The following is a 27,677-nucleotide window of genomic DNA, read 5'->3' as shown; positions in this document are numbered from 1 at the left end:
AAATGCCTTTCTTCTTTAATATTTCAATGTTATGCGACTAAAATTATGTTACAATGCTATACTTGTAAAATTATGACTTTTTCTCATTTTATCAATTTTTTCTCTTGATATTTTGACTTAAGTCTTGCAAAATTATTTTTAGATTGTGCTCCGGACAGCAAATGGCCCCCGGGCCATACTTTGGACACCCTGGTCTAGCACATGGGGTGGTGTTTGCCCCCTTCTGATTTCTTATTCTTTAGCATATTTGTCATATTTAAATGTTTCAGATCACCCAACAAATGTAAATATTAGTCAATGACAACACAACTGAACACAAAATGCAGTCTTTAAATGAAACTTTTTATTATTATGGAAGAAAAAAAAACAAACCTACATGGCCCCGTGTGAAACAGTGATTGCCCCCTAATCCTAATAACTGTTTGAGCTACCCTTAGCAGCAACAACTGCAATCAAGTGTTTGTGATAACTTGCAATGAGTCTCTTACAGCGCTGTGGAGGGATTTTGGCCCACTCATCTTTGCAGAATTGTTGTAATTCAGCCACATTGGAGGGTTTTCCAGCATGAAGCGCCTTTTTAAGGTCATGCCACAGCATCTCAATAGGATTCAGGTCAGGATCAGTTTTTCACACAGGGCCATGTAGGTTTGGATTTTTTTTTCTTCCTCAATCATACAAAGTTTTATGTAAAAACTGCTATTTGTGTTCAGTGTCTTGTCATTGACTAATAATTACATTTGTTTGATGATCTGAAACATGAAAGTGTGACAAATATGCAAAAACAATAAAAATCAGGAAGGGGGCAAACACTTTTTCACACCACTGTATATGTAAAATTGAAAATAAAGCTTTTTCAAATGTTAAACCTTGAAAAACCATGTCTACAGTACTTAACTATTTAAGACTTAGAATGAAGTTCTTGCAAGAACACGTTTTGCTGAGTTACCATTTCTCTAAAATGCTGAAATGCGACCAACTTCCCATCTGAGTGCAAGTTTTGAAGAACAATAGAGATGAGAGGACAGCTCGTCAATAATGTAGCCCGGTGATGGGAAACGCTCCCCCTTGCACCCAGCAACATTCGTCATGTCACAGGGAGGTCACCTCCACATAGAACAACATGGTGACTTTAGCAGACAAAAGCAGTGATGCATCCACAAATTGTCTCCTAAATACAGAGATTGCACAATTTATCCCTTCCATCCATTTGCTCCAGCAGCTCTAAAGATGCACTAAATTGAATCCAATATCCAATCCAAACTTTTAATTATTTCCTTTTGCTTAACATAGCAATTGTGACTACCCCCCCATCCACCGTCGACTCATTCCATTTGCACCATTTATGCGCTCTAATGCTTCTGCAGATAGGGAGCCTTTCAGCGAAAGGCCACAGATCGTGTTTGTGATTGGATTAGTGACCGCCTGGTGCAAGAGTTTAGCTCCACAAGGCAGCAAGAGAATGGATTTTATGTTAGCTTGAGGCATGGCTGATCTTTTGGCACACTTTTTTTTTATTCCTAATTATGTCACAACAAACCATCCATAGCAAGCTGAAACTAAATAAAATAAAACGACGGGTCATGTACTGCACCGTTCGTCCTGACTAACATACGATATCTAGAATATGTCACATACAATATCTAGAATACGTCATGTAAAAGAATACGACAGCTAATTAAAGTACAGTTCAATAATGGCATGACTCCGTTATGTAGCCGGAATTTGTTTTTGGACTCCCAGCATGTCTCACAGGGTGGTCTAATTAGTAAAAAGAAAAATGGAGCATTTCTGGATGACACTCATCATCATCATAATAATACTACCGCTGTTGCAGCACATTAGAAAATATGAACTGTTGCAAAATCACTGCTGAAGTGTGTCAAGATGACCCCATTTGTTCTCCTGTTTGTATCCACGGGAAGAAGAAAACATTGATTTTGGAGATTTTGAAGGCAATGAGCTAAAGTTATGACATCTCTTGTTATGTAGCCAGGGTGATGTTTTTATAGTAGCTCATATATTAAGCTCGTGGAAGTGCGGGCTGTATGTTTAATGGCTTTGATTAATTGCAATAATATTTAGTCAACCACAAAACTCGAGTGTGCCCTCTAAAACCGATAAAGGATTTACGTATGTATGTGGGTGTGGGATTCATTCACCGTTTACATCACGGGTGTCCAAAGTGCAGCCCGGGGCCATTTGTAGCCAGCATTAAATATCATTTAACAAGAAATAAATACTACTTAACAAGAAAACAAAACCAAAAAAAAACAACAACAGCCAAAATGGAAAATTCGGCAGTAATTTTACAAGAACAAAGTGAGAAAAAAGAAAGAGAAAAGGTCATAATTTTAAGAGAATAATGTTTCATTATGAAGAAAAGGATGTCATTTTAGTAGCACAAAGGTGAAATATTAAAGAAAAAAAACATCATTTTTTTTTAAGTCATAATATTATGAAAAATAACAAAGTTGTCATTTTGAAAAATTAGGTTGCGGAAAAAGTTCTTACAAGGCATAGTCTAATGGGAAAAAAGTTGCAACTTTACCGAAATGAACTTGTATACAAAAATTATGTAATTTTAATAGCATAGAGTTGAAATATTAAATAAAAATACATTATTTGTTAAACAAACAAAACAAGATACAGTTGTAATTTTTTAAAAATTTTGGTGCTCAAATTCAAGAACTGTAAAGTCAAATGAATTGAACATTAAAATATTTATTTATGAATTAAAAATGTGGAAATTACCATTAGGTACTATTTTAATGGCATTATTGTTTCTTATATTGAATGGTATTTTCATTTGACATTTTTAATGACTTATTTATTTTTGTACTGGTGTTTTATTTCACGCTTCTATAGCACATAGAAAAGCAACATTAAAAATGCCATCGGAAGCCCTATGGAATGCAACATGAATTTAAATGAATCTGTCAAAAGTCTTGAGGCGGGAATAATTCATGCCCTTTGAACGGGCGGGAGAGAACAATCCCAGGCATTTACCGGCCGACACTTTGGCATTGTGCGGCCTTCAGCTCTGCCCTATCAAGGTGTTCCCAGACCCCTCAAGCTGTCAGCCAGGAAGGAGATCTGTCCCCCAGTAGGATGTGAGCTCCAGGCACACTTCAGCACATCTGAGATGTCTTTGAGTTTGACATGAAAGCACAATCTCAGCCAGCTTCCCCCCCCAAAATACACCCCGACATGTGTGTATACATATGGCGGCTGAAGCAATGGCGCTTGTGGATTTGAGCTGCTGATTGATTAGCTGAAGTAAGTGTAAACATGGAGAGCATTAACAGTACGTCAACGATTACACAATTTGAAACGAATGATCTTCCCTACAGTTGCGTCGAGGCGCAAAACTGTCTTTTTAGCCATAAAAACAAAATACTAAAACACTGCACACATTTTTCACACGACATAGACCGCTCTTGTGAGTCATTACATCTCATCCTGCAGCAAATTATGGATGAGGAGCAGCAGCCAGAATTTAAATAATGCACTTTTATAATGACGGTACCAATTATCCAGTGGCAGGCAGTATTTGCTACCTTCAGTGTGGCCTTAACTGACTTGATCCATCTCCTCGTAATACCACCACTACCACGTCACAATTACACAAACCATCAACAGGGGAGCTCAGTTACATGTGTCCTCGGGCCAGGATTTTTCGGGCAGACACTGAGAGGGCCAGTATCATTTAAAATTAAATAACGATAAGTTCAGACAACTCCAAACCTCTACACGACAACATCCTCTGGAGCAGTTAAGAATCAATATTTATCTAATAACATGACAACCCATAAAACTATTAAATGAAAAACATCTACTCACAAAAGATGTCAATATCTCCTCCTCTCCTCTCCTCAGTCAGCCATTGTGAGCGTAACTTGGCTTGTCGAACACTTTTGCTACTTTCGCAATCATACGATGGAAAAATGTTGACGTTACTAAGGCCCAGCTAGCTGGCTCTGTGTGGTGAATCTGAAATCTGATTGGTTAAAGAAACAGCCCCATTGCTAATAGTGTGTATGTGACATGGATCAGCACTCCTGATTCTGAAGGCCCTGGGCAGATTACATTGACATGGCAACACATACAATCAGAAATCTGATTGGACAAAAAAAAAAAAACAAACATACACATACACATACACATACTGGAAGCTGTGCAGCCAAGAGCCACACTACAATATGAAGATAATAGACTCATAGGAAAAATACAGTAAATGTAATTTCATGGAACAAATACTATAAGCTAAGTAATAAATGTAGGTCAGTGCTTCTGATTGTGTAAGGCCAGCGGAGAAAGCTTTGCTGGTCCTGACTACACACCACTACAATTATTATCATATGCACTTTTACCCCTAAGAGCGCCATCCCAGGCGAGGATGTTCGCATTAAATGTGTCAGCAATCATGTCCTCAAACTGCATATGAAAGATATGTTGAGCTGCAGAGGAAACGAGGAACAAAAGCTTATCGCCGAAGACATAATACACAGCGGAGCGACAAAGCAATGTGCTTCTCTTGATTGTCTGGTCTTTGATGTGGATTCAGAACTCCAAAAGAGACAGGGGCACGTTGTGACAAAATGAATGAGTTTGGAGCTCATCACTTGTCCCTTTAGATTCAGAATTCACATCATTTAGTTGTTTCATTGTTCGCTAAAATATACCTCATTTATAATCAGTACTTGTTTCATTTAAAGCAAACGCAGTAGCAGTTTAGTAGTTAGATTTATTATGTAACAGTTGTAAAGACTTCATCATCTGTCTTAAGACACTTACGTGTGTGGTGCAGTCCACCTTCAGGAATGTTCGGGGACGGGCCGCCAGGTATTTCCTGTTTTTATAGGGCGGATTATGTCATCACTGACATCATCAGACCATACCAAGTACTGGGGCTTTTGTTTGTTGTCTGGTGATTTAATTTTTGGTTAGGGATTTGAAATAACTGTATGGATGAGTGTAATTGTTCGGTGAGACAAGCACCAGACTTGATCGCCGGGACAGCAAGCTTTTATTGCAGGTTTGAATTACAGTCGTCCCTCGCTATATCACAGTTTGAATATCCCTCCCTCATTGTATCACGTTTGAAAAAAAAAAAAAGGATCACAGCTTCTTGGTTGACTATGGCCTATTATTAGTCAGGTTATATGTAGCCCCACAGTGGCCGAGTAGTTAGCATGTTGGCCACGCAGTCAGGAGATCTGGGTTCGAATATCCACTTGGGCATCTCTGTGTGGAGTCTGCATGTTCTTCCTGTGCGTGCGTGGGTTTTAGAAAATGGATGAATGGAAGTTATGTGTAGTATTCTGGTCACTAGGCAACAGTAATGTTATGAGACATGACGTTAGATTACGTTACCTTTCACACTGCATGGAGACTGGCTACTGAACCAGCAGAGCCAAGCCGACATGCCATGGCTGAGATCAAGTGAAAAAAAGGTTCCCCTCTCATTCCGTGTGGAAGTGGTAAGTTTTTGGTTTCTTTGTCCTTATTCCCTACTCCATTTGAAACACTTTTTTAAGTTTAGAATAAGTAAATTCGAGAGGCTAACTAGTTAGCTCGCTAGCTTGTTATGCAGGTGGGGGCTGTGTCATATATCCCTGCTGTGATCCCGCAGCCTGCACAATGTGATGTAAACAAAGAATAATAGGACTGCAGAAGTAATTATTGGGTGTTATTTCATGTCTTGAGGGCTCTAATAATGTTAAAACCTGTATTTAGAAAGTCATAAACAAGTTTTCTACGCTCTAACTATGAAAATATTCTATTTATTAACATTGAATCCTATACCACAGAAATTTGTTTAACACAGTCGGGTCTGCAACCAACCGTTATAAAGGAGGGATGACTGTATCTCACAACAGGCACAATAATAATAACATAATAATCATCATAATAATCATCATAATGTTGCAGCTACAACTCAACTCAGAACCCCCGACGTCACTCCCTAGCCACACGGCCAGAAGACATTTAGTGCAAAACATGAGCATGAGTCTTCTTTATGTCTTAAATGTCTTATGTTCTACTATATTGGGTAATACGAATGTAAAGGTGACTATAGGAGTGTTATTTCATGTCGAGGGGCCTCTAATAATGTTTAAAATATTATTTAGAAATCGTAGCTCGCGTTATACCTATGAAAATATTACATTTTACTTAGCATGGTCGGGTCTGGAACCAGTTAACCGTGATAAATGAAGGATTACTGTATTATATGTGTAGCATCCTTGGTGTAATGGAAAGCAGCACTGTTGAAATCCAGTTTGGGGAGCATTTCTAATGTTGGATGTGGTTTCTAGACCAACATATGGGCTATTGTGGGGCATTCCGTGTCATATTGAGAGCCCTACAAGGGAGCAGCGGGGGTTGATCGGGCCTTTTGTTAATGCGGTGTGACGTCATGAAGCCGTGCTGATCAATACATGTGCTTTACTTCATTGGATTGAGTGAGTATATGTTGCTATGTGTTTTTGATAGTTCAAGTTTATGTCTTTGATACTTTAAATGATTATTTTTTGCTTACTTTTGCACGTTTGAAGCTACCCTGTCAATAAACACACTACGCATTGTCTGCCTTCCTAATTTTTCCGGCCCTCGGACACCACACTACGACACACGTATATAAAGCCAGCTCTAGTTTGTAAACTAGACTGGTAACTCTATTTCAACTGTGCAAGATCACTGTCACAGCTGACCATATTTCTGACACACCACAAATTAATCTGATATCATCATATGACCGGTTATCGAGGAAAAGGCTTCTTGAGACGTCATCTGTACTTCTGTGTAGAAGGTGTCGGACGTTTCGCTCCTCATCCGAAGAGCTTCGTCAGCAAACTAATAAGTGCTGGTAGCTTAGGCCTTAAGTACAGTAAGAGTGGGCGGAATTGGTGTGCCAACACCCTCCTCCTATTGGTTCGTTACACTAAGCCTGCATTCCTCATCTTTACAGTGGTATAATCCTATCCTGTTATTCACACCTACGATAAAAGGGAAGTGTCGCTCCCTGAATTGGGTATGAACGACTCTGATACTGGCTTGTTAGCATCTATTGTTCTGGCTCGGCCCTGCCTTCACCTCATTTGCAAGACTAAGAGCTGTGGGTTTTGGTCTCAGTACCCTGCTGAACACAGGGTCCAAATTGAACCTCAAACCACCATTCCGATTCAATGATGGGTTCTGTTGTTTGACAAAAATAGCTTCCTTTACTCCTCTTTCAAACCATCTGTTTTCTTTGGCCAAAATCTTTACCTCGCTGTCCTGAAAAGAGTGATTGGTAGCTTTCAGGTGTAGATGTACTGCTGATTGAGGACCACTAGCATTGTCCCTGCGATGTTGATAAAGCCTTTTTTGGAGCATTTGCTTAGTTTCCCCAATGTAGTGCTCTTTGCATTCCTCATCTTTACAGTGGATGGAATAGACCACATTGCTCTGTTTCTGGTTTGGAGCCTTGTCTTTAGGATGCACTAATTTTTGTCTCAGGGTATTTACTGGTTTGAAATAGGTAGGAATTTTGTGTTGCCATAAGATCCTCTGGAGTTTTTCGGAGACCCCCGCTACATAAGGGACTACCACTCCTCTCCTTTTAGCTTCTGTGGGCTTTTGGGTTTCTTTCCCTACTCTCTTCTTTTGACATTTGTTAAAAGCCCACCGTGGGTACCCACAGGTTGAGAGCGCTCTCTGGACATGTTGTGTCTCCTTTTTCTTTCCCTCAGCACTAGTTGGTATTTGTTCCGCTCTATGTTGGAGGGTCCTAATAACCCCTAGTTTATGTTGTAGTGGATGGTTTGATTCAAAAAGCAGGTATTGGTCAGTGTGTGTGGCCTTTCTAAAGACCTCTGTAAGTAGCTGTCTGTCCTTTCCTATAATTACCTTGCAGTCTAAGAAGGCTAGTTGGTTTTCTTTAGTGTCCTCGCGAGTAAATTTGATATTGGTGTCCACCGCATTGATGTGATCTGTGAAAGACTGAATTTCTTGTTTTTTGATTATGACAAAGGTGTCATCCACGTATCTAAACCAGTGCCTTGGTTTTGTCCCTGAGAAGGATGTGAGAGCCTGTTTCTCCATCTCTTCCATGTACAGATTCGCCACTATGGGTGAGACTGGTGAGCCCATAGCACAACCATGAATTTGTCTGTAGAATTTCCCTCTAAACTGAAAATATGTGGTGTTAAGGCAAATTTCCAAAGAAAACAGATGGTTTGAAAGAGGAGTAAAGGAAGCTATTTTTGTCAAACAACAGAACCCATCATTGAATCGGAATGGTGGTTTGAGGTTCAATTTGGACCCTGTGTTCAGCAGGGTACTGAGACCAAAACCCACAGCTCTTAGTCTTGCAAATGAGGTGAAGGCAGGGCCGAGCCAGAACAATAGATGCTAACAAGCCAGTATCAGAGTCGTTCATACCCAATTCAGGGAGCGACACTTCCCTTTTATCGTAGGTGTGAATAACAGGATAGGATTATACCACTGTAAAGATGAGGAATGCAGGCTTAGTGTAACGAACCAATAGGAGGAGGGTGTTGGCACACCAATTCCGCCCACTCTTACTGTACTTAAGGCCTAAGCTACCAGCACTTATTAGTTTGCTGACGAAGCTCTTCGGATGAGGAGCGAAACGTCCGACACCTTCTACACAGAAGTACAGATGACGTCTCAAGAAGCCTTTTCCTCGATGGACAACTCCTGTACGACTGAGAGCCTACACAGACGCATATGACCGGTTAGCAGCTATCAATCCATCCAGTCTTGAAACGGGCCTTCTCTGTATAGGTCTTGAAGGTGGATGCTGCATTTTTAATCACATTTGTTTTCTATTTCTCCGGCAGTCCAGGATTTCGGCAAATTCCCAATGATGACCTCGGTGCTGCTCCATTGAAGCGCTCTCGTTTACAAGTACGTCATAAGGTGGGAAAGAATGTAACATGACCCTGTTTGTATCACTTGTGCTGCAGAACTCAGTCCGCGGATCAGAATGGGAGCCAAGCTCTCCTGGCATCTGTGACATCTATGGCGTTGCAGTTCCTGAAAGTACGTCTGCTTTAGTTACAAAATGAATCTGATCCTCACACTCTTTTCCTTCCTTACGTTTTAACCTCATCTTTGACTTAGCTTGGGCACAACCAAAGCTTTGAATGCCACCGCAAATCAAAATATGGACTTGGTTATTTGAGAGATCCACTTCCTGCGTCACTCTGATGTCTCTCCCTTGATGCATACTATAAAAGCAGAGGTGTTTTATATGGAAATAAAGAGTAGGCACCAACCACTGAGGTAGACTACATACCAGTGTGTGATGGTATACAGTAAATTACACAGACAATAAAAATGAATCAATATAAAAGTTGACAACTAAAATAAAAATGTTAACAATATAGCAGCCACAATGTCACTGTATTGACCCAAATATAAAATGGTACTTTTTCCCTAGAAAACAGCCTGAAAAAGACATGTTCAGGTTGTCTTATGTCTGAGATCGAGAGGTTTATATGTGCCACCACCCAGCACTTTTTCTTGTGCGCTCATCCCTCACCACATCTCATTTCAAATTACGCGGCTTCACTCAATCATGGTTTTTCAAAATGTATTAATTACTAAATCATCACTGTTTCGTGGTTGACTACAGCCTATTATTAGTCAAAATGAAGCATTTTCAAGCATAAAAATGACAAAAGGAACTGAAATACAAATATAACACATTCGGAAAACGCATGCAAAGACATGTTATGTAGTATCCTATACTACATGTGTGAGTCTATATTATGACTTGTTTTCTATTATTATGTCTACTACTGTATACTGGTTAGTACGAGTGTAAAGGTGACCATGGGGTGGTATTTCATGTCTACAGGGTTCTAATAGCGTTATAAATGTTAAAAAATAATGTTAAAAAATGCATTTAGAAGGTTGTAAATAGGTTTTCTATGCTCTACCTACAAAAATATTCCTTTTATAAAGAAGGAGTCCTACTTTGCAGAAATTCACTTATCACGGTCCAGTGTGGAACCAATTAACTGTGATAAACAAAGGATTCATTTCATTTTAACACTGGTCTTTGTACATTTACATTTAAGCTCAAGTGAGAGTTCATCCCACTTGTTTGGTGTGCATCAGGGTTTGGTAGTATACGCACTAAGTGTGTAACAGTACAGCATGCTCACGGTTTAATACATACCTCGGTATTAAGGCCACAGTTCGGTTCATTTTCAGTACAGTAAGGTGCCTTTGTGTTTAATGATTTTTAAAATGAAGCATGAAAATGCAATTGCAGTCTGCTGGAAGTTATTTCTCCAATAAACAAAATTCTCAAATAAAAAATAAAAATATATTCCAAAATGTTGGTCCACTTGTGGAGGTGTATCGCAACACCAAAAGTGCACTTCCTGAAATGTGGCCCTTTTCAATATATTGCCTTCAAATTTGCTGTCAGAATAGAAAACAAAGTTGGCATAAAAGCCTTACCCATTTTATAATGGTTTTCAATGATTTTCAATGATGATCCAGTGATGTTGGTGGTGGTTGTCGTGTGATGTGGAAGAAGCTGCTGACACAAGTTGCATTTCAGCTTCTGGAGTCATCTTTAACCTTTTCGAAAAACACTTCCACACTTTGGATGATTTTTTTAGTAGCCATTATAAGCCCGTCACTGTCAACAGTCTTTGTACTGTTCAAAGCTAGTATTCATCTCAGCTCTTTTGGTTTGTGCCACTGAAGCGGGTGATGTTATTCATGCGTGGTAAGTATCGGTCTTCTGTTAAACACAAATAACACAAATAAGGCTGATTTTATATCAAAATAGGCTATTTATACCAAAAACAAAGACGTATGTAAAAGTGGACCACACCCCAGAATGCTACAATCTTGATCACAAGACATTTTTATATGATTTGACGAGATTGATAGCTGAATCAGACTCCTCAGAATCAAATCGTTGAGTAGTCAACTTTTCTAAGACATCCCTACTATATATGGTACATGGATTTCGCAACTGAATCATTAACTCATGAAAAAACACAGGATTAGGGATGGGCATCTTACTGTAGTTGTCCCTCGTTTATAGCAGCAGTAAATGAGTTTACATGATATAGGATTCAATTTAAATAAATTGAATATTTTTGTAGTTAGAGCATAGAAAACCTGTTTATGACTTTCTAAATGTGTTTTTTTTTTAACATTATTAGACCCCTCTGGACATTAAATAACAAGCTTAGAGTCACCTTTGCGCTGCTATTATTCATTGTTTACAACACATTGCACACTCTTATGCTGCAGAGACTCGAGACGGCCGCTAGCGAGCTAACCAGTTAGCCTCAAATTTATTTCTTCTAAACTTCAGAAGACAAAAACTTACCACTTCCACACAAAATGGGAGGATGGGAGGATGACTGGGAGGATGATATTTCAATATGTTTTGACGAATAATAGACCATAGTCTACCATGAAAGTGCCAACATTTATTAATTAAATTATTTTTAAAAAACGCAATACAGCGAGGGATCGATAATCGAAGGGCGATATTGCATGGAACGACTGTATATCAGAATTGTATGGCTCAAATCATTCTTGTGCCACAGCGGAGGTATGCAAGGGTGTACTCCAGCTAAATAGCTGATGACGTGGTATTGTTTGAGACTGAAACAACCGAGCATCTGCTGGTTGAAAACAGGTAGTGTACTCCGTTTCGCATGGGTGTGTGAACAGAGGCTGACCTTTAAGGATAACTTGCAGTTCCTCCCGTAAGACATCAAAGGTGCTGTATCTCGAGCTGGTATCTGGGATGACATTCTTTTTGAGCCAGCCCCCGCAGGCGTACTGGTAGAAGTTGTCGCAAGGATCCGTGCTGGTGTCCATGTTCTGGAGCAGGCGAGCCGCTGTCATGTAAGAGACAGACAGCGTGAGTCATGTTAACGGCAGGAAATTGTCAGGTGGGAATGATTCGCTCAATCATGATATGTCTGTGGTAGCAAATCATATTCAAGGATAAACTCTCAACATCATACAAGATTTCACATGTTGTTCCCATTGTTCTGATATCATGATAGATATGAACAAAAATTACAAATCCAAAGGTTGACAACAGAAACAAGCTGAGATTATTTTTTTTTTCCAATGCTATTTTTTTTAGAAGTTATGCAACAGCAAGCTGGCAAAAGGCGATAAAAGGATTATTATTGCATTTTGGGATGTGCTTATTTTCCATGTTGATGGAATTCTTTGTGGTGGTGATTTGAGGGTTTAATTCTTGAAAAGCACTGGGACTTACTCTGCTATTAATAATTTTGTGTAATTATTGCAAGGTGAACCATAAATTCATCTGATTATTTGCATTCTGCATCTCAAAATGACATCAAGCATCACGTATAAACTCTAGAAGTCAGAAAAATTCATGCAGGTACGTTTAATAGTGCAAAAAAATATTATTAAGAATTTACATTTTGAACTGTTGGATTTTAAAGAGGTTCTGAGTAGAGCTTCAAAATGCAAAAAGAAGAAAACGGAGTGACATAAAAAAGCAATTTATTGCAAACAAGCATTAAAGTGAAAGTGAAGTGCACCATTGCTGCTGAGGTTGGACGCAGTAAGACAGTCATTTGAAATTTCTTCAAACATCCTGTGGGCAATAGAACAAAAAAGTAGTAGACCCAAAAAAATGTTACAGGCCCATTTGGACCATCCTCGGCCCAAATGAAGGTTGTTACTGGTGATGAGTGCAGTCCAATAACCATCAGACGCCATCTGCCAGAGAAGGCTTTTAAGAAGAATAAATGTCTACAAAGGCCTCGTCTCCTTCAAAGCGACAAACTTCCAATGTTACTGGCATGACAAGGAGATCCCACCTGAGATGTTTTCCACAGGGCACAGTGGAGGGGGGTCCGTCATGATCCTTCAATGGAACAATGGAGCGTCAGGTTGTGCAGGGGCGTCAAACGGCAGATGGCTATGTGGAGATGTTGCAGGGGGCATCCCTCATGACTGAAGGCTCTCATCTGTGTGGTAATGACTGGCTTTTTCAACAGGACAACAATGCACTTCACAATGCCCGCCTGACAAAGGAATAAGCTCACCCTTTTGGATGACCCTGCTATGACCCCAGATATAAAAACCAATTGAAGACATTTGGGAATGGATGGCAAGGGAAGTTTACAAAATGGACATCAGTTCCAAACAGTGGATGCCCTCCGTGAAGCCATCTTCACCACCTGGAGCAACATTCCCACTAGCCTCCTGGAAACACTGGCATCAAGCTGCACAAACTCATTGTTCGGATGATTAACAAGAATGGTGCAGCTCAAAAAAAAAAAAAGAAAAACATAATTTCCAACCCTGCTAAGTTTACTTCAGTCATGTCAAACGCAAAAATTATAGATTTTTAGTTCTTACAGTGAGAGTGTAAATAGTAAACAAAGAGTAAACAAAATCTACTCCAGCAAGTCCGTTTTTACGGGGAGCAGGAGCGGCCCCAAACGTGTTATCTTCTCTGAGGACAGGCTCAGTATGCAACAATTTGAAAACTTTTGTTTAAGAAGACTTAGGACAGAACAACATAGCTATTCTCTGATCGAACCCTCAGCTTGATATTTGTCCAAGTTGTCTAAGTCAGTGATGAGGACCACCAACATTTCCTGAGATCGCCCAGCACAAAAACACAATATTTCACACTTGACTGGTATAGTGAATATACATACACAAGTCCACTTTAAAACAAACTATCCTTTTCAACCTGCCATCGGTAAATTAACTGAAAATAAAACAGATGATGGAGCTCATTTGCCAACATTAAACAGTTGTTTGGTTTTTTTGGAGCATGCATTGGGATGTGGATTTATTTTTTTCTGAGAGGCTGCAGTGAGATCCCTCCTGACAGTATTGTCAGTCAAATGTGACAGAAGTAGGACATTAATCCTCTGAAATACATCCAAATTTACAAGCTGGACTCTTGGAATACAGCAGTGAATGTCATGTTAATAAATTAGGTGAGATTAAATATCCATCTTCAGTGAAACCTTGGTTTTCGTCATTAATTCGCTCTAAAAGGTCGGAGTGTACGAAAACCGAATCAATTCACACCTCCAAAAATTATGTAAATGCAATTAATCCTTTCCAGCCACCCAAAAGTATTAACACAAAACACATTTTATGCACAATAATTATAGTTTAACATGCAGAAAATACATACAGTAAATGATTAATGAAATATATATAACAGAAAATACAATAGAAAATGAACATTTAACATCACTTGCTCACTTGAACTTTACTGTAAACTTCAGCAGCAGGTCCAACACACACTGACCTGGCTCACTTTCTGTGATGTGTCTCCCTTAAACAGTTCCCCCTGAAACCTGTGTTAACTCAGGAACCTTTACCTTATGTTAGGAATTGAATATTTTCCACTCTGTTTTAGATTCCACTCTGTTTAGTTTATCTGTAAAAGAAAGCGGAACAGGATTCTTCCTCAGAGATCAATTGGACTTCACTAAACTATCGTTGGCCGCTAAGCGCTCTCTCCAGCGCTGGCATTACAATTGCTTGTATCTACTGCTTCCATACATCCATCTGCTTCCGCTTATCTGAGGTTGGGTCACAGGGGCGACTTGAGCCTAAGCAGGGAAGCCCAGACACCTTGCTCCTTGACTACTTCGTCTGGATCCCAAGGCATTCCTAGGCCAGTTGAGAGACATGGTCTCTCCAACGTGTCTTCCCGAGGCCTCCTCATGCCCTGAGCACCTCCCTAGGGAGGAGTCTGGGAGGCATTCTGACCAGTTGCTCAAGCCACCTCGTCTGGCTCCTCTCCATGTGGAGCAGCGGTTCTACTCCAAGTTTCTTCCGGATAATGTGCTTCTCACCTGATTTATAAGGGAAAGCCCAGCCACCCTACAAGGAAAACTATTTTCGGCCGCTTGTACTTGTGATGTTGTCGTTTCGGTCACTACCCAAAGCTGACCATAGGCAGAGCAGTGTGGGACTGTGGACCAACTCTACACTCTCGACAGGGTCCTTGACAGTGCATGGGAGTTTGCTCAAGCATTCCGCATGTGTTTTGTGGACTTGGAGAAGGCATTCGACGGTGTTCCTCAAGGAATCCTGTGGGGAGTACTCCAGGAGTATGGGATACCAAGCCACCTAATTCAGGCGGTTCGTTCCCTGTATGACCGGTGTCAGAGCTTAATCCGCATCGCCGGCAATAAGTCCAACTCGTTTCCAGTGAGGGTTGGACTCCACCAGGGCTGCCCTTTGTCACCTGTTCATTGATTTGGTTCATTCTGTTTATTGATTTTATGGACAGAATTTATTGGTGCAGCCAGGGCATTTAGTGGATCCAGTTTGGTGGATGCAGAATTGGTTCTCTGCTTTTTTCAGATGATGTGGTCCTGCTGGCTTCGTAGGACCGTGATCTTCAACTCTTGGTTCGCAGCTAAGTGTGAAGCGGCTGGGATGGGTGGAGTGACATCTCCAGGTCAGTGATGAGATCCTGCCCAATGTGGAGGAGTTTAAGTCCCTACGGGTCTTGTTCACAAGTGAGGGAACAATGGAACATGAGACAGGCGGACTGGTGCGGCGTCTGCAGTGATGCGGATTCTGCATTGGTCCATTGTGGTGAAGAGGGAGCTGTATCTACATGTTTCTACTCCTGTTTGAATGAAATTGTAAACTGTCCTTGAGACTCCTATGCTCATTTCACAGCTGTTAGTAGAAAAGAATGTGAAGGGACTTTTGGCACTTACAAGCCTATTGTAACAGAAGCTATCTTCGTACTTTGCAACAAGTTCTTTCTTGAATTGAAAAGTGTTTCTAACCTTCTTTATCAAAGTTCTGACACTTGCGACTTTTTTTTGCAGCCGTATTTAATTGAAAAAAAAACACAGATTCCTCTAACATACAACTATGCAGTGCGCTCGTACGCCCCTTCAGTGAATGGCACCCTGTGCTTATTAGGAGGAAGGAGACAGATACGAGTTGTTTATCTTTATGTGTGCGTTCTGTGAACAAATAAACCACACACACAAGGATTCCCTGGCAGGAGTAGTACAGTATAGTACACTCAACAAAAATATAAACGCAACACTTTTGTATTTGCTCCCATTTTTCATGAGATGAACTGAAAAGATCTCAAACTTTTTCCACATATACAATATCACAATTTCTCTCAGATATTGTTCACAAATCTGTCTAAATCTGATAGTGAGCACTTCTCCTTTGCTGAGATAATCCATCCCACCTCACAGGTGTTCCATATCAGGATGCTCATTAGACACCATGATTAGTGCACAGGTGTGCCTTAGACTGCCCACAATAAAAGGCCACTCTGAAATGTGCTGTTTTGTTTTATTTGGGATGGAACAGTGTAAACCGGGATTCATCCGTGAAGAGAACACCTTCCAACGTGCCAGACGCCATCGAATGTGAGCATTTGCCCACACAAGTCAGTTACGACGACGAAATGGAGTCAGGTCGAGACCCCGATGAGGATGACGAGCAAAGCAAATGAGCTTTCCTGACAGTTTGTGCAGAAATTCTTTGGTTATGCAAACCGATTGTTTCAGCAGCTGTCCGAGTGACTGGTCTCAGACAATCTTTGAGGTGAACATGCTGGATGTGGAGGTCCTGGGCTGGTGTGGTTACACGTGGTCTGCGGTTGTGAGGTTGGTTGGATGTACAGTAGACGCCCCTACAACGTAAATAATCCGTTCCGAGAACCTTTATGTTATAGGGTTTTTATGTTATACGAAGCGTAAAATACATGTAAATAGCCTAATCCGATCCAAGATCTTCCCAAACTCACCCCTTTGGCACTTCAAAATATTCAAAGTCCATCAAATATGGTGGGAAAATATAAGAAAACGTTAGCATAAACATAGTAGAGTAACATTCTAATATAAAATAAGGTAATAAATAAGATTACTGTAAATAAATAAAACTGAAAAACAAAAACAATCTTTCCGTTCACGAGATGTCTTGATCAGGAGCACAAGTGGAGGCAGGAAGGAGGAGGAGGAGGAGGAGGACTAGCCTGAGTCGAAACGCGACTCAAAGAGTCTAAGTGCCAGCTGGTCTCACAGAGAAACACACACGCACTACACGATAATGCTGTGTGCAAAATTTTAATTTGTAACTTAACTTAATTGTTTAAGTCAGTTTAAGGGCGACTACGAAGAGGAAGGGAGGTTGAAGGGAGAAGCCTGTCTCTCACACAAACTCACGTACGCGCTGTATAAGTCAGCCAATGAGATGAGAGCGTAGGCGGTGCCCCAATAATCAGCCAATGAGATGAGAGCGTAGGCGGTGCCCCGAAAATCAGCCAATGAGAGCGTGAAGCGTCAGAAGGCGTCACCAAGTGTTAGTCTGAACTTGCACCGACTTGAGGCATTAATAAAGTTGATTGAAAAAAAAAACAAAAAACAAACTTGCACCGACTTGACGCTTTACGTCAGGGGTCACCAACGTGGTGCCTGCTTTCCATTCAGGTTTTCAGTTAATAATGAAAGAACAGTAGAAAGAAATGCATTCTGAAATACAAAATGTGAGTTGTGGACACCAGCATTTTGCTAATGTTCTGGTAAAACAAGCATATTCGCTTTGTTTGGGTTTAAAATAAGCTCTGAAAAAAAAATGTGACAAAAATGAGTAGCTCTTGGCCATTTTCATTTTGTAAAAGTAGCTCTCACAAGGAAAAACGCTGGTGACCCCTGCTTTACGTTATATGGAATTTCTTCCGTAATACGATGCAAAAACTTTACATAAATTCTTTACATTCAGTGGAATTTACGTAAAAGGAGGTTTACGTTATGCGAGGTACTACTGTACCGCCAAATTCTCTGAAACGCCTTTGGAGACGGCTTATGGTAGAGAAATGAACATTTAATATACGAGCAACTGCTCTGGTTGACATTCCTGCTGTCAGCATGCCGACTGCACGCTCCCTCAAATCTTTTGACATCTGTGGCATTGTGCCGTGTGATAAACCTGCACATTTCAGAGTGGCCTTTTATTGTGGGCAGTCTAAGGCACACCTGTGAACTAATCATGGTGTCTAATCAGCATCCTGATATGGAACACCTGTGAGGTGGGATGGATTATCTCAGCAAAGGAGAAGTGCTCACTATCACAGATTTAGACAGATTTGTGAACAATATCTGAGAGAAATGGTGATACTGTGTATGTGGAAAAAGTTTTAGATCTTTGAGTGCGTCTCAAAAAGAACGGTAGCATAAACAAAAGTGTTGCGTTTATATTTTTGTTGAGTGTCATAGGATAGTGTCCCAACGCTAAAAGAATCACAATCCATTCTTCATAGAGCGTCATCAAGGGGACCATCAAGGGGATGCTTTGTTTGGGCAATGGATTCCGACTAGTTTGTTTCTTGTATTGTTGGGTCGTACAGTAACTGATACAGAGTGCGAAAACCAAGTCATACTTTTAGCAATAATTTTCATCACAAACCCAGGTTTCACTGTATTTGTTTCTGTGGAGCAAGACAGTTTCTGTGAGGCTGAAGTGGCGTTTTATTAAATTATGTTTGAAGTTCATGCCTTTCTGTCAATCTCACAAGCCATGCCTCAGAAAGAGACAAAAAGAAGACAAACAAACAGTGCTTACCCGACTGAGTACAGTCAGCTGTAGTGCAGATTTCTTCTAGAGGAGAACACAAAAGAAATCAGAGTGAATATTTGTGGTTATGATTCATTATGTCAAATATGGATAAATTCAAATCCCCATTTGGGTGCTAAACTTTTCACCCTCATCAAACTCAACACGCATGCTGATGTTATCATGACCTTCAAAATGTGTGCACGCTTGGCAAACATCTCTCTCCCTTTTTTCGAGTGCAAGTGCAGGACAGCCGAAGATCATTTGCTGAAAACAAACATTTTACATTCTAACTGGTTTTAGCAGCTTCTGTTGCTGCGGAATATGTACAGTATATGGCTCTACATAAATTAACCCTTTCAAATGCACACAACTGAATATTTCATCGATTGGCGTACTTCCCTCTCCTACTTTCACCATTTTATTTCTTTGTAATTAACTATGAAAACTATCATATCACTTTTTCACATTTATTGTGTTTTGTGTCTAATACATGCTAGGTTGCAAAATGTGGTGCCTTATTATATGCATGTCTTAATACCAGTGTTCTAAAATACAGTGTTCTTCAACAGTGGTTCATAGACCATTAATTAGGGAGGCAAGTGCCGATTATTTCCTTAGGTGACTAATCTGAAGCTTGTTGTTTGGATTAATCGGTCAATTGGTGAATAATTGGTCCTCGATGTTAGGAATGGAATATTTTCCCTTTGCTTTGAACAAGACATGTTGAAGGCTAGTTGATGGAAACAACATGACACACAATCACAAAGCCATCTTGACCGATACAAACACTTCTTATAGCTATCTTGCACACACACATAGTTTATAGACACGTCACCATTTTAATCTCTGTCTGAGGAGCCATTAGTTGTACAACTGAGACGAGCAGGTGCCTAACATCTTAACAATGAAAAAAGGGAAGTTTACACCGAATGTACAGGATTCCTCTTTTGAGACTGATTGGACTTTGTTGGCCCATTGCTCTCTCCAGTGCTGGCATTACAATCCCTTGTATCTAATTTTGTTTGAATCAAATTGTAAACTGTCCTTGAGACTCCCAGACTCATTTCACAGCTGTTGGAATAAGGAAATCTGGTCCCAACAGAACCAGACGCAAACAGTTAGTGGTTTGGTCGGCAACTTATCAGCAAAGAGGCAAAAATGTGGATCACTGTTTTCCAAAGTGTAAGCTGATCTGTATGAATAGCTTGCTTTTCCTAAAACACAAAGATAATAGATGTCCTTTCAAGGAAATTTTTTTTAAAATATGTACACTGGAGAGGCTGCAATCGAAGGATATTTACATTTTTCCAACAAAAAATACCAAAATTAATTGGATAATTAATTAGTCTTTGATTAATCAATTAATTGTTGCAGCTCGACCATTAATTCAGGAAAACAGGGGGGAAGAGTCAGCCTATATTTTAAATTCTTATTTATTGTTTACTTTTGTGATGTTGCTGCCTGATGTTTATACTCATGTAATTGTTTTTTAGGGGGGGCATGTGGGTTGTTTGAGGTGTTCAATAAATATAAACACAGTGATATTGGATGTGAGTCACTTAAAAATGCATTTAAATTGACTATAAAATCGGATATATGCGGTAAATGGGAATAGAGCACTTAGACCTGCAGTGTAAATCCAGGCATTGATCTAAGGCAGGTTCTGCTATCCTATGCAGAGGTAATGCATGGAGGCTAAACAGTATTTTTAACTAAATCCTGATTCACAAGATGTGTTTAGTGGCGATTATAACAATATTTAGCAAGGCTTTGAATTCCTTTTTCACGGCATGGTAGATAGACGACATCCAGGTTCTGCACAACAGCACGTGTCACCGCTCTTCACCACACTGCTTCATTCGTGCCTTCAGCCGTGAGCTCAGCTGGAAGTGAGGGTCCGTGCACACTTAGTCCAAATGAGGCTGACCCTGAAACAGTGACAGGCAACAAAAAAAACACAGACCCCTCGCCCACATCACCTTTTTTTCCAATTGGAACACTCACCAGGCCTCTGTGTGGCATAGAGGATGACGAGGGCCACGATGACGATGAAGAGTAAGGACACTACCGTGATGAGGCCAATCTCCAGGGAAGTCCAGTGGGGCTTCTTGGCCGACTTGGGGGGGTTGTTGTCAGTCATTGTCATCGGGTCTCCTTCTGCTGCTAACTGTAGGGAATCACCTAAAGAGGATGTGCACATGTGTCACATGCATGTAATAACAGCATATAATCTATATTATATTACTTGTTCTGACTTTATTTAGAGGAAAGGTTGTCAGCCAGGTGGGAATCTTGCTAAACACCCTAAAGCAGGGGTGTCCAAAGTGCGGTGCAGGGGCCATTTTAGGGGCCTGCAGCTGTTTTAGTATTGGCCCGCGACACATTCTCGATATAATTTAACAAGAAAACTTCAAAAAAAAAAAAAAAAACAGCAAACAAAAATCAGCAGTACATTTTACAAAAATAAAGTCAAAATATTAAAAGGTTGTAATCTGATGAGAAAAAGTCATAATATAACGAGAATAACATCGTAATATTATAAGGAAAAATAACATAATTTTACCAGAATAATGTTAAAATATTAAAGAAAACATTATTTTTGAAAGTGGTAAAGCTGTGAAAAAAGTAAAGCTGTTGCGGAAAAAGTTATAATATTACAATGTGTGTTCTAATTTTATGTGAAAAAACTTGTAATATTATAATATTGTAAGTAATACCAAAGTTGTAATTTTTGGAAAATGAGGTTGAGGAAAAAGTTAGAATGTTAGGAGAACTAAAGTAAAAATATTATGGGAATAAAGTCATAGTTACGAGAAGTTGAAATAGTTGGAAAACTAAAAAAATAGCAGAAATGGAAAAAAAAATAATTTTATGAGAATAAAGTCAAAAATATGAAGAGAAAAAAAATCTTCATTCTAACATGAAGAAAAGTCACAATTTTATGTGGAAAAATGTAATTTTAGTAATAAAGTTGAAATATTAAAAACAAAATACTTTTTTTTAAGTCATAATATTGTGAGAAACAAACAAAACAAGATAAATTCGTAATTTTGGGAAAATGAGGTTGGGGAAAAAGTTTTAATAGTATGAGGATAAAGTCATAATAATCCGAGAAGAAAATTTACAAAGATTATTTAAGAAGACTCCTCCGTGAATCACCACCTTATCGTGGTGGAGGGGTTTGTGTGGCCGAGTCATCCTAGGAGCTATGTGATTCAGAAGACCTTATGAATAAACACAAGAGGAGGGACCGCACCTCGCCCAGACGTGGGATACCGGGGCCCCACCCTGGAGCCAGGCCTGGGGGAGGGGCTCACAGGCGAGCGCCTGGTGGTCTTCACCCGTGGGGCCCGGCCGGGCACAGCCCGAACTAGCCACACGGGATCTCCCCCCATAGACTCACCACCTGCAGGGACAAGCATAAAGGTCCGATGCATTGTGCTTTGGGTGGCGGTCGAGGGCGGGCGCCTGTGCGACCTGGTCTTCGGTGGCCAAATCTGGTTCTTGGGACATGGAATGTCACTTCTCTGGTGGGGAAGGAGCCCGAACTTGTAAGAGAGGTTGAGACATTCCGACTAGATATAGTCGGACTCACCTCGACCCACAGTTTGGGTTCTGGAAATAAACTCCTCGAAAGGAGCTGGACCTTTTTCTACTCTGGAGTTGCTGCATGGGAGAGGCGGCAAGCTGGTGTGGGCTTATTAATAGCCCCCCGGCTCGTGCCTCTATGTTGGAGTCATCCCCGGTTAACGAGAGAGTCATTTCCCTACGCCTTCGGGTTGGGGAAAGGGTCCTGACTGTTGTGAAAAAAAAACTTGGGTGTGGGAGGAGTTCGGTGAGGCCATGGAGCACGACTTTCGGTCGGCCTCGAAGAGATTCTGGCAAACCGTCCGGCTATTCAGAAAGGGGAAACGGTGCCCGGCCCACACTGTTTACAGTGGGGACGGGGGCCTGCTGACCTCGACTGAGGATATAGTCGGGTGGTGGAAGGAATACTTTGAGGCCCTTCTCAATCCCACTGACATACCTTCCATAGAGGAAGCACAGTCTGAGGACACAGTTCTGTCATCGTGGCTAAGGTATCTGGGGTAGTCAAAACGCTCCCCCGTGGCAAAGCTCCGGGAGTGGACGAGTTTCGGCCTGAATTCCTCAAGGCTTTGGATGTTGAGGGACTGTCTTGGCTGACACGTGTGAACAGTACCTCTGCATTGGCAGACTGGGATGGTGGTCCCCCTTTTCAAGAAGGGTGACCGGAGGGTGTTTTCCAACTACGGGGGATCACACTCCTCCCTGGAAAGTCTATTCCAGGATGCTGGAGAGAAGGGTACGACCGTTAGTCGAACCTCGGCTACAGGAGGTGCAATGTGGTTTTCGTCCTGGTCGCATAACACCGGACCAGCTCTACACCCTTGCAAGGGTACTGGAGGGTACTTGTTTGCCCAACCTGTCTACATGTGCTTTGTGGACTTGGAAAAGGCATTCGACCGTGTCCCTCGCGGTGTCCTGTGGGAGGTGCTCCGGAAGTACGGGATTGGTGACGCGCTATTACGTGCCATTCGGTCCTTGGACAATCGTAGCAGGAGCCTAGTTTGCATTGCCAGAAGTAAGTCAAGCCTGTTTCCGGAGAATGTTGGCCTCCGGCAAGGCTGTCCTTTTTTCACCGATTCTGTTCATAATTTTCATGGACAGAATTTCTAGGAGCAGCCAAGACGTCGAGGGAGTCCAGTTCAGTGGCCTTAGGATCTCCTCGATGCTATGTGCAGACGATGTGGTCCTGATGGCCTCATCGGGCTGTGACCTTCAGCGTTTACTGGGGAGGTTTGCATCTGAGTGTGAAGCTTCTGGGATGCGACTCAGCACCTCCAAATCCGAGGCCATGGTTATCAGTTCTCCGGGTTGGGAATGAGGTCCTGCCCCAAGTGGAGGAGTTCAAGTATCTCTGCAGTAATGCGGTCGCTGTACCGGACCGTCGTGGTGAAGAGAGAGCTGAGCAAGAAGGCAAAGCTCTCAATTTACCGATCAATTTATTTTTCCACCCTCACCTATGGTCATGAGCTTTGGGTTGTGACCGAAAGAATGAGATTGCGGATAAAAGCGGCTGAAATGAGTTTCCTCCGTAAGGTAGCTGGACTCACCCTAAGAGATAGGGTGAGGAGCTCGGGCATCCGGGAGGGACTCAGAGTAGAGCCGCTGCTACTTCACATCCAGAGGAGCCAGTTGGGGTGGCTCGGGCATTTAGTCCGGATGCCTCCCGGACGCCTCCCTGGTGAGGTGTTCCGGGCATGCCCAAACGGGAGAAGGCCACGGGGCAGACCTAGGACACGCTGGAGGGATTATGGCTCACAGCTGGCCTGGGAACGCCTTGCTGTCCTCCCGGTGGAGCTGGAGGAGGTGGCCGGGGACCGGGAAGTCTGGGCTTCCCTACTGACACTGCTGCCCCAGCGACCCAGACCCGGATAAGCTGAGGAAAATGGATGGATGGAAGAAAGTTGACATATTTGGAAAATTAAGAAAAAAACAGCAAAAATTGATTGAAAAAAGGAACAAAGATTGACGTTGATAGGCACCTATATCACAAAGCTGAGATGCAATTTTTTCTGAAAATATATATACGTAACTCCTTACCATCTACATGCGTTGCTTTACAAAATATCAAAAGTGCATCCTTTCATTTTTCACTATGTGGCCCTCGCTGGAAAAGGTTTGGACACCCCTGCCCTAAAGTTACAGGGATGTTCTGTAGAGTGCATTGAGCTGTGTGAGAAATTCCACGGGGTCCGACTTGGGGTTTAAATACAGCACCTCAGTAAAATAATAACACAAGCAACTCAGTAGGGGTGCGTGGTTTGTCCTAATTTTCACCCTTCTTTGTGCAGCGGAGCAAAGCATATTCTCTTCATTTAAGTTAAAGTAAGTTAATATAATTCATAAGTAAATAGTTAAGATATGTTACAGGGATGCAAACACACGCACACAGTTATTGCTTGAAGAGTGCCAAGAGTGGACACAGTTTAATTTCTTACCCTCACATGGCGGAAAAAAAACAAAAAACAATTTCCTCCGCCGCTCAGTAAATAGCTTTTTTCCTCTCTGGGGCCAAAATGAGAACTTTACAAAGTTCATGCAACATCTCTTGAAGGCAATTAATCCTTAATCCCTGAGCACACACGCACGCAATCGCTGCACACACACTGGCCTCAAAGCCATGCTTTCTCTCACTCTCTCTCTCTCTTTCTCACACACACACACACACACACACACTTTTACAAGCCGGTGTGATGAGGAGCCTTTGTGCACATGGGAGGGTCTTTCCATGTGGTGTCTGAGATGAGAGCACACAACCAGAGGACAAAGCCTCATGGCTCCCTTTGAACAAAAGGACACATACACACACATACACATACACACACTTAGTACTGTATCCATAACCACATGCATCAAACACAGTCGATTTGGAATCGTATTCAATATTGCTGAACTTTTTAAATGTGATGTGAATGTCAGTGTTGTCCTCCATGTACTGTCACTACGGCACTGCAATGAAACCATGTTTTACTGTGTTTTTCACAGGACTCAACACCCTGGTCAACAATGCAGCTGGTGAGTAAATTCAACGTTCGACAATTAATCAATTCTGCTGACATTGATGTAAAATAATTACAAATAATGGCAACGTTTTTATAACATTATGATCTTTGTGAATGTCTGCATCCTTATACAACAAAGATAGCTTAAATGTCTAATCTGCCCTTTGACCCTGAATATACGACGACATTTTCTTATATCCAGGTCATTATGTTAATACTTATTTCAAATCCCTTTCTCGCTAAAAGAATAATAACTGGACACGTCACTGTTTAATGAAACTGCTCATTTATACTGTTGATATACAGTTTATGATTTGGCATTTGTGACCCTGCAAATTTGCTAATTTTTGGTGAAATTATTTTTTTCTCTCCAAAACTTTTTTTCACATAAAACACATCTCATTTACCCTAACTCAGTGATCATTTATAAATACGTGCTAATACAGGTCAAATGTTCAATATACATGCACCAGCCCACAATTTTTTACATGGTTATATTTTTATATTTCACTGATGTTTTTTTCAACAAGCGTAGAGATGTCGCACTTCGTTTGGCAGTCCTTGACCGCACCATAATTACGTGAAGCACAGCGAAAATGGACCTTTCTCCAATCAGGTTACATTTTCATTGATTAGTGGTGAGTATTAGAGCTGCAACTAACAATTATTGTCGATTAATCTGAAGCTTTTGTTTGATTAATCTAGTAATCAGTTACGCCCTAGACCAGTGGTGTCAAACTCAATGGCACTGGGGGCCAAAACTTTTTTAACACCCTCTTCAAATTTAAAAACCGTCTTAAAGCCTTCCTGTCCTTTCAACCAAAATAAGTGGTTGATCAACACAGCATGATCAGTGCACACACACAGATGATCGTTTGAGAACATGACAGGACATGCCCCAATAATCCAGACCCAAAAAGTAGTAGTTAGTATGGTCAGATTTTGAGAAAATGTCACATTAGCACTGACAAATAGATAAGGAAGCAGCCTACTTATCTCGGTTCCCCGGTTGAGTGCCGGAATTGGAACATAAAAAGATAATGCACTAGTCAGCAATGGCTGTGTTTTCAGGCTGGGTTAAAATAAAAAATATAAAATGGGCATGACAGCTGGTGAATGTGTTTTTAGGTGGACAGACATTCTTTTTAAAACTTCACTCGTGTGGATGGACTTTTTTCTTTTTTTTTACATCGCAATGGGGAAAATGTGCATTTTTATCCGTGTTTTTAATCATTTGTTTCCATGTTTGCTCATTCTTGCTTGAAATTTCTACTTTCTGAGAATGTATCCTGACTGCTGATTGGACGAGCCGGAAAAAGGGAGGGGGAGACGGCTGTGGACATATGACTATGGTTGTTTTGATGTGGTTGTTCGTTTCTACAAAGTGATTGCTGATCCATCAGTCATCCTCTCAATGTCCGGGAAAAAGCTACAGTATTTTATATCAACACAAAAACATCACAGTCCGCAAGATGTGTAACCTGGAAGCTTTTGACTGTCTTATGGCTTTATAAGGTGTAATATAAATTAAATGTAATAGTTAAAGTGGTGTCATTTCTTGTTTGTGTCAGTTAAATTATTGTTAATTTTGGTCTGAATGTGGCACCCTTAGTACCAATGGTTGTGCAATGTGTGCTATATATAACACTGTGGCCACTGTTAATTACCACCAGAGGTGGAGTTGATAGCGGAATAATTACTAGATTATGCCGATCATTGTACACACTTTGTTTGATGGGTCAGCGATATAATAGTCAAACTTGAGAGGCTGAAATTGGATTACATTTTTTAATTAAAAAAGCATTCATCCAATACCAAAATAATTGTCGATTAATTGGATAATCAATTAATCATTGATTCATCAATTAATTGCTCTCCTAAGTGCCTAAACATTTTACAGTCGTCCCTCGCAATATCGTGGTTTGGTTATCGCTCCCTTGCTATACTGTATTGTGGTTTTCTTTTTCTGAAATTAATTAATGAATTAATGGTGGCTGTTTCGTGGTAGACTATGGTCTATTATTAGTCAAAACATACACATTGAGACATTACATTACATTAACACTGCATGAAGTCATGAATTCAGCCATGGCAAAGTAAAAAAGTAAAAAAAAGTTATCCTCCCATTCCATGTAGAAGTGGTAAGTTTTTGGCTTCTCAAGTTAAGAAGTCATACATTCAAGGCTAACTGGTTAGCTTGTTAGCTTGCTAGTTTGCTAGCTAGTGGCCATCTCGAGTCCCTGCAGCATAAGAGTTGCAATGTGGTGTAAACAATGAATAATAGGAGTGTAAAGGTGACTAAAGTGGTGTTGTTTCATGTCTACAGGGCTCTAATAATGTAAAACATTTTATTTAGAAAGTCGGTTTCCTATTTTCTAACTATGAAAATATTCATTTTAGTTCAACATTGATTGCTATATCGCGGAAATTCTGGAGCCAATTAAACAAAGGACAACCGTATACTTTAAAATGTGTTTAATA

At 40.8% G+C, this 27,677-nt stretch overlaps 1 protein-coding gene across 5 annotated transcripts in view; it reads right to left on the bottom strand.

Annotated features, from left to right (window-relative positions):
* The window catches only part of LOC129191009 (neprilysin-like), a 90,165-nt gene that overhangs the window by 28,288 nt on the left and 34,200 nt on the right, over nucleotides 1–27,677 (bottom strand). For 3 of the 5 annotated variants that reach the window (XM_054793922.1, XM_054793924.1, XM_054793925.1), the window contains 3 exons: nucleotides 20,614–20,790; nucleotides 18,616–18,651; nucleotides 11,727–11,888 (listed from right to left, as the gene is read on the bottom strand). In XM_054793922.1, coding sequence (XP_054649897.1) covers nucleotides 11,727–11,888; nucleotides 18,616–18,651; nucleotides 20,614–20,790 — 375 coding nt within the window. Of the gene's footprint in view, nucleotides 1–11,726; nucleotides 11,889–18,615; nucleotides 18,652–20,613; nucleotides 20,791–23,744; nucleotides 23,890–24,632; nucleotides 24,770–27,677 lie in introns of those variants that run through there. The other 2 variants (XM_054793923.1, XM_054793927.1) reach the window with 2 other exon arrangements.

Source organism: Dunckerocampus dactyliophorus, chromosome 12 (genome assembly GCF_027744805.1).
Source record: "Dunckerocampus dactyliophorus isolate RoL2022-P2 chromosome 12, RoL_Ddac_1.1, whole genome shotgun sequence".
Taxonomy (NCBI): domain Eukaryota; kingdom Metazoa; phylum Chordata; class Actinopteri; order Syngnathiformes; family Syngnathidae; genus Dunckerocampus; species Dunckerocampus dactyliophorus.
The sequence above is the reverse complement of the archived record's forward strand: the minus strand, read 5'-3'. Positions and strand labels throughout refer to the sequence as shown.